The sequence below is a fragment of the Vulpes lagopus genome, chromosome 20 (assembly GCF_018345385.1).
Source record: "Vulpes lagopus strain Blue_001 chromosome 20, ASM1834538v1, whole genome shotgun sequence".
Taxonomy (NCBI): Eukaryota; Metazoa; Chordata; class Mammalia; order Carnivora; family Canidae; genus Vulpes; species Vulpes lagopus.
In genome coordinates, this window is record NC_054843.1 from 38,254,221 (window position 1) to 38,266,444 (window position 12,224).

Sequence of the window (12,224 nt, forward strand, 5' to 3'; positions counted from 1 at the left end):
ATATCAATATCCAATATTCAGTAGAAGCTCATGATTTACCATGGGCATTACATTAAAATGTGAGGCAGGTTTGTATTGTACAGTTATTTAAATAGGTCAATTCCATTGCTTAATATATTTTAATCTGAAAATATCTATTTTGTGGATTACAGAAACCACCAGATTTTCCAAGGATATGCAGACCATTTAGTCCACAAATTTTCAATTTCTACTACTCTTCTTGTACAAAATAAGACTTTGAGAATCAAAACAAAACCAGTAATAACTGTTTGGCTAACCAGACTTACGACAAATGCTTAAAGAGGCTGCTTAGAAAACACAACAATATGTCCACCTTCACTCTTATCACAGTGTTATTTATGACAATGAATTATGATACTGTATTATCATTAAAATGTATGCTCCTTGAAGGCATGGATTTATTTTCTCTGATGTGTCCCCAGTGGCTAAAGTAGTATTAGGTATAGGATAGGGACTCAATAAATACTAGTTGATTGCATATTATTCAAATTTAACCAAGAACTGGAAGACATAGACTTAAAAAAAAAAAAAGATTTTATTTATTTGTGAGTGACACAGAGAGAGAGAGGCAGAGACATAGGAAGAGGGAGAAGCAGGCTCCCCTCAGGGAGCCCGATGTGGGACTGATCCCAGGATTCCTCATGCCCTGGGCCAAAGGCAGGTGTTCAACCACTGAGCCACCCAGGCATTCTGGACATAGACTTTTAAGTGATCTTATTTCAACATTTAAACAAGAGGTAAGATACATTCACTGTTTGTAGTATGCCCATAAACAGCTAAAATCAAGTAACATATAGAAAGGTAGTCAGATGGAAATCATGCCCTACATTATCAAATGCATTGGATCACCCGTAGTCCTATTGTACCACCTGGTTTTAGCTTTCACAGGGATAGGTTAGCTACTCTGAACCCAGGAGCCTCTGCATCATGACATACTGTGTTATAGGTACATAATACAACTCAACTTACACAGACACAGAAAAAAAATAGGAACTGTTAGGAGACCCACAGGTACATATATTCAAATGGTTCACCTTTAAAAAAGGTTTAATAAAGATTTTAATGAGATTTTTTAGGAAAAGTAAAGACAGATCTTTGATGCTTTGTTGATATTAAACGGAAGCTGAAGTATTGACTGATTTTTTTAAGGTCCTTCCTAACATTTTGATTCCAGGAAATATAATTACTTTATAAATTCATTAATTTTCTGTCAGAAAGAAGCAAATAGGAGAAATGTATGCCCTCAAAACTATATAAAACTACTAAAAGGCAAGACAACTTTCAACTTCTAGCATTTTTTAACCCCAGTGGTGAATAATATAGCAAATCATTGAAAAACCCAATGAAACATATAGAAGGCAAATTAGGCCCTAGTCTTTCATAATTAATATTTCTAGAAGTAGAAAATTAAAGTTTCCAATTAAAAGCACTTACTAGGTTAACTATTACCTATGTAATTTTTAAGGAAAAGAGCTATTTTTAGCTATGATATGAATCTGATTTGACAGAATATATGCTTTTATATTGAGCTTAAGGGCTAATAATCCTATAGAGATATAAGTAGTAGAAAAATAAAACTCAGTAAAATTCTGTTGGTATTTTGTAACTATGTCAACTTAAGAAAAATTAAATATAGGGCACTTGGTTGGCTCAGCTGGTAGAGCATGTGACTTGATCTTGGGATCAAGTTTGAGCTCCATGTTGGGTGCAGAGATTAAATAATTAAAAAATATCTAGATGTTAACTGACTCACAAAATGTGCTTTCAAAAACTTCTGAAACAATTTCTTTTTGAAATTTATTTCCAAAAGTCAGAGACAAAACTTTAAAAGTGACACATTTATACTAAGGATACATGCTTGAGAAAAAGAAAAGAACAGGAATACAAAAATAGACATAGTAAAATTTTAATGAATACAATATTCTGATATTCCGGATACAAGTAGAATACCACTAGGTAAGAACTGTATTTACCTTCGAAGTCTAGGATAGTATGGTTGGAGATAAACGAAGGTTTAGGACAGCCACTTTACTATTCACAAGTTAATCAGTGCTGACCAGAAACTAAAGCAATTTATTTTAGGTTAAGAATTTCAATGAAATTATAGGATGAATCTTCTTTTTTAATGAATATGTTTTAAGGTGATCTGTACTCATGTAAAGGCAGTCAGGGCAAGTCAAACCACAGAGAGCCCTCACAAAGACTAAGCACCAAATGACAAAATGTTTGTGGCTTTCATTTTGAGCCACTTTAAATTTTATTTTGTTTAAACGTGTTTTCCATTAACATTCACATACAAATTCCTTCAGGCAAAAGTTTTAACACAGAACTTTCTTCTTGGAGATCTTGCCAACTGTTACTTAACAATAGTTTTTAAGCAATGAATACTTCAGAACAATCCCAAGCCGATACTTAATTGGTTACAATTGTAAGATGCAGAGCTTTTTTTAAAAAAGTTTCCTGGTCCCCCAAAATTCAGTAGGGCCAAATGCATTAACTGGAAATAGCATTTGTTAAAAAAAAAAAAAGTCTTAAAAGAAGATAATGAATAAAATAACTATTTAGGCTCTTGTACACAATCTTTCTACATTTTCACCCTGTAAGAAATGATTACAATGTCCTTCAGGCTTGCTATATGCCCTACAGAATTAAACAAAACAAAACAAGAAATTTAACATTTCAACAAGCTAGTAACTATTTACTGTAAGCATATAGTGAAATTCTGGAAGACAGACTACCATACTTCAAGAAAACACTATTAACAGGTAAGCTTGTGTTGAAGGCAGTTTATAAATGAAACATTACAAATCTTATGTTTATGCATACAACTTATAAAATAGAAAAAAAGCTATTTTTCCAATAGTATAGCATCACACTAACACTATATGGTTAAGATCGAAAGCTTCTGTACAAGTCCACTACACCTCCACAGCAGCATTCGCCTCAGACATTTTCCTTTGTTATCCAACATATGCCAACCATGGTTTCACGGATTTGTACCAGTTTAGGCAGGCTAAAATAATCACTCTGCCATATTTATTTAACTATGAGACAAAGTTAACCAATTTCAGGGAACAAAAGGTTTCATAATCAGTAAACATATTAATCTTCCACAAAGGTTGGAAAATGCTTCTAAGGACATGATATAATCCTAACAGGAGGATGAATTATGCCCCTAGATAGAGTGTATGTGGGAATAGTTAGGAGCCTGGAGAAATAAAGACATATGGGACCTAAATGATCATCAAATCAGTAATAGCTACTAGAAACTCAAATTTTAGTGCAACATCATCCAGTTTGACTTCTCAAAACTGTTCTGCCACTATGTTTGCTGTTAGTGTGAATTAATATTGAAATAGAGAGCAGTCTGAATCACATGGAATTTCGAAAAATTAGAATGATTGTGTATCTAACCTTAGTTTTGTACTCTGAAAATGTTATAAAGCTCAATTATTTTCCTAGCTTCTTAGATCTTCTACCATCTTAAGTAATTCAAATTAAACATGGTTGCCTGCAAATTTTTTACTAGGGGAAGTAAAAGCAAAGTACATTTTGGTTATGTTTTGGTGCTGGTCTCTTTTATGTGCTTTAGCATTGACAGCACTACTCCAGGCATTTATTGTGCTACTTTACATAACTAAACACGAGAAAAACTCATTCTCTGAAAATCTGAAAATTTTTTTTTTTTTTTTTTTTTGTGGCAGGCTTATTTAAAAATGAAAACAAAAACCCACATAAGTTCTAAAAATCAGATGGGCATTTTGACAACCTGAACTAGGAACTTAAGTCTGTCAAAGAAACTCAGACATGGAAAGCTGCTTCTGAAAAATATAACGTTTTTTCACTTTGGCTTTTTTTTTTTTTTTTTTTTTTTTTATCTTAAATGATTTGTGGTAAAACGACCTCAAAGAAAACTCCCAAGTCACATTGGGCATTCATGTCAGTGCTTGTAATAGAAGTGTATTTTCTAAGCATTTTAAATTTTAATGTTTTCAAGGAATTTAAGTTCTTTTTTTTTAAGCTCTAGTCCAAGTCTTCAGCTATTTAGTTTTTTAAAAATATACTTTGGGTCTTCAATAGAGAGGACATAACTGGGCTAAGCTACTTTGATGACCTTACAGGATAGTGAGGTTCACTCATTTCCTGAGCATGGTTGACCCTTAACAGAACTGATTATTTCCTCACTCAGTTATGCAGGATACTGCCAGTCTCTACTACAAAAATCTTGCCAGTCTTTCTAGGCAATTGTTTACCATCCATGTTTAAAAACCTTGTACTACCAGAGGCAAAGCACATAAAATGAAAATAAGTAAGCATGTTTCTAGTCTATTTATAAAGCCTTATAAATCATATGGGAAAATTAATGTATAGAAAGTAATTTCCTTATTATCTGATCTGTCCGCCAAAAAGTAATTACTGGCTTTCTGTAAAAACAGGAAACTCAATCATAAAATGTCTACCTGTCTAAATTAAAATGCCAATCTTGAAAAGTTTTAACAAGACACTAAAAAAAAAAAAAAGGCAAATTCAAGAGGATGTTTGAAATGAAATTTATGGTTCAAAATTTGTTTATAGTAAGAGACACTAAAATCATGTCACTGCAAAATTCCCCATGGCTTTTTGGCACTGACATTGAAATAAAGATTTTAGTCTTTCCATCACTTGAAGCTGCTACTAAACACAATTAGCCTTTAGAAGAGTGGAAAAAAAGACTGAGGAACTGAAGGATAAAGTAACTACATCATATGCACACATAGTTTGAAATAAAGTCATTTCTTCAAGGGATCTGAAGATACCAGAACAGTTTCCCACCATCCCTTCCTTTTTGAAGAGATAATTCTAATCAGAAATAATTCCTTTATGTTACTGTGAGTGGTGTTGCCTGGCAGCAGCTTCAATTTCCTAGGCTAGTGTTCAATCCAAGTAATTAAGTAATCTCACAAGGAATAATCATATATGGCAACAGGATAAAAGCAGGGCAGTTCTTCCATGCACAAACATTTCAGGAGAAAAACCATTAATTTTAAAGATAACCATCAGGTTTCAGGTATCCTAGCACACTCTAAACCCTAAGTTTTGCTTTACACCATTGGTGACTAAAATTAACAGTAAGTTTTGCAGTGAGGTTTTTTTTTTTTTTTTTTTTTTTTTTGCCTGCAACTATATACACATTGCAAAACTATTCTGCATCACATGATTTTAAATGAAATAAATATAAAAATGAACCACACAATCAACACATAACTTTAATACTCCACATTTATCTTGATCACAATGGTGGTAACCTCCTTGTCAACAATCTTGTGAGTTGAGGAGTTGATTCTCATTTTCATAGCCATCAGGCAGATATGCTCTCCTCAGCTGGTCTGACTTAGGTATGGAGCCTCCATTCTTCACATGGCGAGACAGGAAAGCACGGACTGCTGGGTGATCAGCCTTCTCAAGTGGGATGTTGGCTTCCAGGCACATTTTCACAAAGTCCTGGATAACACTGACTTTCTCTGTTTGCGCAGTACTGTTGCACTGAAGGGATGCAGTTAGGGGCCTCTGCTTCTTTCTCACATTCTGCTCTTCAAACTCTGCCTTCCTCTTGGTATGAGTCTTTGACTTAAGGTGGTCACTAATGGCAGACTTGCGAACATGATTCAGAACCACATTGCAAGAAGTGCAGAATAGTTTTCCTCCATCTTCGTGTAGCTCACCTCCAAACTCAGTGACTCGATCCAGGGGAGTCACATATAAAGCAGTCTTAGAACGGTTTCGAGCAGGTGGTGCTGTCACTACAAATCTTTCCATTCTGATACTGGATAAGGTTCTTTCAAGAGAAATAAGAGATAAGTGTTATAACAACAGTTTGTTTGGAGAGTAATTAACAATAAAAGGTATAAAGATTTCAAGAGTAAAGACTTCGGAAAACTTAATTCAAATTAATAAACTGTGTGTCCATTAAGTCTTAACTTACCTAAAATACGTATAGGAAGGCAAAACCAGAGCAAGTTACTAGTAACATCTAGGTCCATTCCTTGAATTTGATGAAATTCAAGTAAGTTAAAACTACGAAAAAAGAACTGCAACTAATTCAGATGTCACTATGTTTTAGGAAAACTCAATCTGATATCAACATTTAGGGTATTAATTATATTAGTCTCATCCAATTTAGATGTGTATTGAAGTTTAAAAGACTCTTTTACCTTCACAGTTCTGGGCAACTGATTTTAGGAACACAATTATAGGAAATTATGTTCAAAAACTGCTCAAACAGGTGGGTAAATAAATTGCCCTAATTCTATATGAAGATGGGTATAATGTCCAAAATTGTTCTGAGAAGAAAAAAAGCAAAAACTGAAAAAGAACACAGACCAACTGCAATTAACAGCAGCAACAATGACATAAAATGTTAAAGCCAAGATACAGAGTTCAAAGTAAATAATTTTTTAATGCACATATATCTCTACCGAGTTTTCTAAAAGATGATCAAGATATGCAAAGTGCTTTTTCTAACACCTGTTCCCTCTTTTTTTTCCCTTAAAGATGAATGCATTTGTTAATTATTTATTTCACTTATATCATTTCATTTGGTAAGTCAGAACAAATCTAAGAAGGTAACATAGTGCCTAGTATATTATAAGTCTATAAATCCATTTGTTGATGGAATAAGTAAATGATTATTTTTGTTATCTTTCCAAGTATTTAACTCAGAAGCAGCTTAATAATTTCTCAATTTACCCTAAAAACATTTTTATGATCTCTGCCAAAATTATGACGTTACATTATGGACACTGAAAACCTGAGATAAAGAACAAATGTTGTCAGTGACAACCATTCGTTCTCTAGAGCCATGCCTTTGGGCTAAGCTCTTACATTAGCCCAAATATAAGAAATTAAAATGAATTTGATAGAATTCAAGATGGAATTCTGTTCTCTATAAACACGTTGGACAAAAATTCTTAAGTGCATTCTGAATAATTATCCTTTAAAAGTGTAACCGGCAATAAGGGAGTATTCCATTAATCTATATTAGATAATTTATTATTGGGTTATAGGAATTGTCTCTCAAAAGAATGCTAAATTGCCAATGCATTAGAAACCCATGGACATAAACTCAAGAGACAGACATAACATTTCACAGAAATTCTGGAAAGTATGATAAAGTCTAGGTTTACATTTACATTAGGTTTACATTAGGTTTAGGTTTACATTTAACTGTATCTTCTTCCAATTAACAAATTATTCAATGTTCGACTCTCACGTGCCAAATACTGTGTTAGGCTATAGGTTTTCAATGGCAGAGAAGACAGATATGATTCCTGCCCCCAAACCAGTTACCATTACATATGTTTGTACTTTAAATCAGTGGTATGTATTTTTTACTCCTCTAACAAATCAGTCAAAATTATGATTAATTTTGTTCTAACCTAGTTATAAAAAACATTAATAATCTGCGCTTAGGAACGCCTAAATCTTATGATGTGACAGTCTTCTGTCTTTTAAAATTTGGATTTCAAACTTTAAAATAAACATGATCAGTATTTTCTGAAGCGTAAAATGCTCTATGATCTGCGCTAATGTGAAAGGCCTATATACATTCCACTGCCTGTAACTTTCAAAAATCTGTTTGTTACTGCAGAGGGAAATATCCACCCAGTAGAGGATGCTCGACTTTACAGAGACCCGAATAACAAAAGTGTTTTCAACAGATTGTAAAGATATTTTAAACGAGGAAGTTAAGCGCAGGAATCAGCCAACAAAAGAGAAGCTGCAAATTTACTAGACCGAAATCAAACTCACAAGTTTTCAAGTTTAAATGTTTACCCGATCAGTTCCCCGTTTTTTTCGTCTTGATATTTAGCAGTGAAGGGTCTCCAGAGTAAAACCAGAGACGCTTGAAACCCTGGCACTTTCGTTGGTTCAAATCCGGAGCCGCCTTCAAATCAGTTTTTCAACAAGTGGTGATGGGGAAATAGTTCCCGGGCTTGCACCCTATTTTCCCTGCGGTGCCGGGAAGTCATGCCTTTACTGTAAAACATGAAAAACAAATGGAAGGAAAATATGGGGGAGGGGAGGGAAAGAAGGGTAGACAGAAAGACGAGCAAGAGCGACGCAGCCGCCACGGAGGTGTCCTGGAAGCCGCTGTCGTCCGGCTGACGCCGCAGCACCCATCCGGACCCCAACGTCTACCTCAACCCGGCCCGACCAGTCCCCTCTCGGCCGTCCGCCCCCCGGCACCTCCTCGCGCGACCCAGGCCGGGGCCCGGGGTCGGGGTCGGGGGAGAAAGGCGCGGCGCGGGGCGTCCCCTGCGTCCGGACTCCCGCCCCCGCGCCGAGCGCAGCTCCCCGGCGCCCACAGCCCCTGCCCCGCTAGCGGAGAGGGCCGGGACCGAGCCGTGGGCCCGGGAACTCGACGGCGGAGTTGGCGGCAGTCGCAGGAGAGGAGGCGGCAGGCGCCTGGCGGAGGCGTCCGCTGTCAGGCTTCCCGTCTCCTCCCTCTTCCTCCCGCCGACAACGGCGCCCCGGCCCCGCCCCCGGCTCCCGCTTCAGGACGGAAGGCCCCGGGCCCGCGCCCCGCACCAACGGCCGGGCCCACCCTCGTTCTCCCTAGCTCCTCGGTACCGTAGGATCGGGGCCGCCGTCAGGGGAAGTGGATGAGACCCGGCCGGAAAGGAAAGGAGGAGGAAGAAAAAAGGAGCACGGGGGCAAGGGAGGCGGAAGACCCGCCGCCGCCGCCGCTGCCCGATCTAGCCCCGCGGCGGCCGCCGTGTCCCCCGCCGCGCCCCGTCCTCTTGCACCGCCTACTGCAAAGCTCGTAGGCGGACCCCAGCAACCGCCGAGCAGCACTGACCAACGGACCGAGGGCTTATCAAACAGACGGTTGATTTGGCCAATGGGAGTTGAAGGGCGGGCGTGTGTGTGATTGGCGGCCAGACTTCTCCAATGAAAACTGGGGGCGTGGGTGGGCGGAGCCGGAAGTAGAGACGGCCGGGAGGCCTGTCCGGCTGGGGCGGAGGGAAGGGGGAGGGAGCTAGAGGAGGAGGAGGTTAGCCGAGGCAGCTACGGCGGCGGCGGCGTAGGGGCTGGTACGCGCTGGGCGGCGAGAGCCTCATGGCGGAGGAAGAGAGCGATCAAGAGGCCGAACGCCTCGGAGAAGAGCTCGTGGCCATTGTGGAGTCCCCGCCAGGCCCTGTTGGGTTTAGAGCTGCGGGCGACGGCAGAGGTGGCGCTGGCGGCGGCGGCTGCGGTGTCGGCGGCTTTGGGATCAGCAGTCGGGATTACTGCCGACGCTTCTGTCAGGTGAGGCGCCCGTCGGCCGCCTGGACTTGTCACCCGGGTCCTGGGCCTCCCTGCGTCTCCTGGCCTCCTCGTTCTCGAATCAGGGCTGTGTCCGGTGTTCGCTCCCGGAGCCCAGCGAGGAGAGAGACTGAAGATCCCTTCTCCACCTCTCCGGCTTGGGGTGGGGGGCAGGGAGCGGGGCTGGGATGACCCGCGGGTTTAGGGTTGCTAGAAAGTGAGAGTTTGTCAGGGGTGGAGAGGTGGCGAGAAGAAGGGTCAGCTGGCAGGAAAGCTGTGTGCTGACATTCCTCCTCTGCTCCGAACAGACCCCTTCCTGCCCGAGGGTCCCGCCTTACTGCGTTTCCTACCCTGTTCCTTCTCACTGGGTTTGGGATCTCTGGCAACATTTCCTGCCTTCCCTTCTCCCCCCTTGCCCCCCGCATTCTCCCCTTTTTCGGAGATGGGTGGCGTGCCCTCTCTCTACCGCCCCCTCTCCTGTCATCGCCACCCCTCCCCCTCTGCTTAGGGTCTCCTGTCATCCCCTCGGGATCCCACTGGGCCGGTTCTCCAGGGGGCTTAACAGCTGACCCACTGTAGGTCACTTTTTCGGGAGGTGGGGGTTGTGGCAGCGTGATTGTCATCTTTCCTTCTCTTACGCTGCTTTCCCGACCCATGTACTCTCTTTTCTAATGAACTGCTGATAGAGAAAGTAGTTTTCCCTAAAGTGCTGCTCTGGTGACCTCACCACCCCTTCCATGTTTTAAATCACAGTGTATTTTACGCAGCCTGTAAACTACAGCGTCCGAACGGTGACTGTAAATTATTTACTTGGTCGCCTGCCGCTACGGTTTATGTACTTTAGAATTTGAATACGATCAAATATTATAGCAACAGAGTGCTTGTCTGTAGAATTCTTGTAATTTACATTCACATCTACATGCATTTATAGTTTAGACATTTCGTTCTCATTCACAACACAACACTTTTGTTTTGCGAACTGTTTTGGATTTTTTTTCTCTTTTAACACGCCATTCCTTTTTTTTTTTTTTTTTTATCATCATCTTGGATGTATACAGTTCAAATCATGGCTCCGCCACTTCCTACTTGTGTTACTTTGTAACCTAAGTAACCTACAAATTACTTAATCTCTTTGTGCCTTAGTTTCCTCTTCTGCCAAACGGAGAGTAATTAAGTGGGTGAATAAGTAAAAGATTTGAATCCTTCACATATTAATTAAAGTTAGCTATTCATTTCATTGTGGTAACAAGTAGGAGTAAAGTTAACAAAAAGTGGGCATTGTGTTTGCTGAAATTTGATTTTATGCTTTTGCAAGCACTGAAAGAAAAAGGATGGAGTTGACATTTTCAGGTGTTTTTAACACTTTAGCTTAATTTGTTTCTTGACTCCCTCTTCCCACCTCCATAGATAAGTTGGTTTGAAGGTGGAAATTGTCTTGGTATAAAGTGTGTCAGTTTTCTTTGGCATTGTTGTCTGCTTAGTGACTTTCTTGAATTTTTTTTTTTTTGTATTGTGATTCACTGGATTTAAGGATTATTCAGTGTCTTTACAGTACTTCTAACTATATGTTTTATATGTAGAAATCACATTATGGGTAGACTTTGTATCTATAGTAATTTTAGACTTCTGAAAATTAGGTTACAGTTGATTTTTTTTTAAATATATTCACAGGCGAGTCTTTTCATTTTTTCTGTTTTTCCTCCTGTATCATTAATGAGCAACTTGGTTTTGATTACAGTTAGTTTTGTTAATTTACTTGATCCGATAACTGTTATTTGCTGTAGAAGTTGAAATTTTGAGGATCAGAACATTTTTATAGAACTTTTAACTACTCTTCTATATCTTGAAATCAGTTTTAAGAACAAATGAATAAATTTAGTCCAAAATACAGCATCTGAACAGTGACAGTAAATTATTTTAAGAACAAATGAAGTTGATGGTTCTATAAAGCCTCACTACCTCCTAAATATCCAGGAAAATAAGCTAAACAGGAAATACTTAATGAATTTTTATTTTGTATTACTAAGTTATGAGTTAAGTTATACTGGCTGGCATACTTTCATGTTACTTTTACCTGAAACCTCACTACATATTTTATAGTACTCTAGATTACCAGTAGTTATGTTCTTAGGGTTCCTGTCCTAGTTCCACCTTCCAGGTGAGCTTTGTGTAGTTCTTTTCTGTATTAAAAGTTTAAGATGGAATAAAGGATTATTTGTATTAATTTGAATTTTATCCATTGATTAGTATAATTCTAGTATAGTAGTTCTGTTTTATTTGCCAGTAAGGGAAGCAGTGGGTCATATAATCTAATTTCCAAAGATTGTTTCTTTTTAAGTATTTGGGCTCCTAAGATTTACTAAGAATAATTTTAAGTTACTTACGCTCATTAGTAAATTACTTAATCATAAGTAATCTATAAAATGGATATTATGTACTTCGGTGGGTGACAGTTAACTAAATATATGAATTAAACACAGAGCCTTGTCGTGTTGAGAAGAAAGGCTCCAATTTATCTTCCTTTTAGAAAGAAAAATGAATCAAAATTTCTTGGCAGTTAGTTTTGTGGGTGAAGGGAGAGAGGAAGGAGCACTTCAGGAAAGGTCTTTTATCATTTACCACAAGGAAAAGTAAAACAGAAGACAATAGGTAATGTATGTTGATAAATTATGCCTACACTCAATAGTTGGCGATATATTTTTCTGTTTGAGAAGCAATACCAGTAATTATAAATTCTCAAATTAAGGGAATAGACCCTGAGGTTTCAGCTAATTTTCGAGATGATGGATTTGAGAGATTCAAAGTGTTGGTTTCCAGATAGTTATATGGTCTAATGTTGGACTGCTTCTGTCATATCCTTTTACCTAGCAACAAGGTAGGTTGGCTTTTATTAGTAGACTCTGAACAATGCTTAAATA

The 12,224-nt window shown here is 38.8% G+C and overlaps 2 protein-coding genes across 5 annotated transcripts in view; one reads left to right on the forward strand and one right to left on the reverse strand.

Annotated features, from left to right (window-relative positions):
- Positions 1 to 2,244: 2,244 nt before the first annotated feature.
- On the reverse strand, positions 2,245 to 8,818 carry CGGBP1 (CGG triplet repeat binding protein 1). Of its 2 annotated transcripts, none has more exons than XM_041734771.1 (3): positions 8,632 to 8,818; positions 7,810 to 8,037; positions 2,245 to 5,836 (listed from the first exon to the last, which is right to left on the reverse strand). In XM_041734771.1, exon 3 carries the CDS (start codon positions 5,815 to 5,817, stop codon positions 5,314 to 5,316), a length of 504 nt encoding a protein of 167 aa, XP_041590705.1. In that variant the 5' UTR covers positions 5,818 to 5,836; positions 7,810 to 8,037; positions 8,632 to 8,818; the 3' UTR covers positions 2,245 to 5,313. The 2 variants fall into 2 exon arrangements, with proteins under 2 accessions (XP_041590705.1, XP_041590704.1); XM_041734770.1 differs by having other exon boundaries at positions 7,834 to 8,037; positions 8,632 to 8,814.
- Positions 8,819 to 9,021: 203 nt separating this feature from the next.
- ZNF654 (zinc finger protein 654) overlaps positions 9,022 to 12,224 on the forward strand; it is a 92,579-nt gene continuing 89,376 nt past the window's right edge. Inside the window, exon 1 of one of the 3 annotated variants that reach the window (XM_041734767.1) lies at positions 9,022 to 9,309. In XM_041734767.1, coding sequence (XP_041590701.1) covers positions 9,121 to 9,309 — 189 coding nt within the window. In that variant the 5' untranslated portion in view covers positions 9,022 to 9,120. The remainder of the gene's footprint in view (positions 9,310 to 12,224) is intronic. The other 2 variants (XM_041734769.1, XM_041734768.1) reach the window with 2 other exon arrangements.

Coding starts and splice junctions, on each gene's coding strand:
- CGGBP1 (XM_041734771.1), bottom strand. CDS start 5,817: ATGGAAAGATTTGTAGTGACAGCACCACCTGCTCGAAACCGTTCTAAG.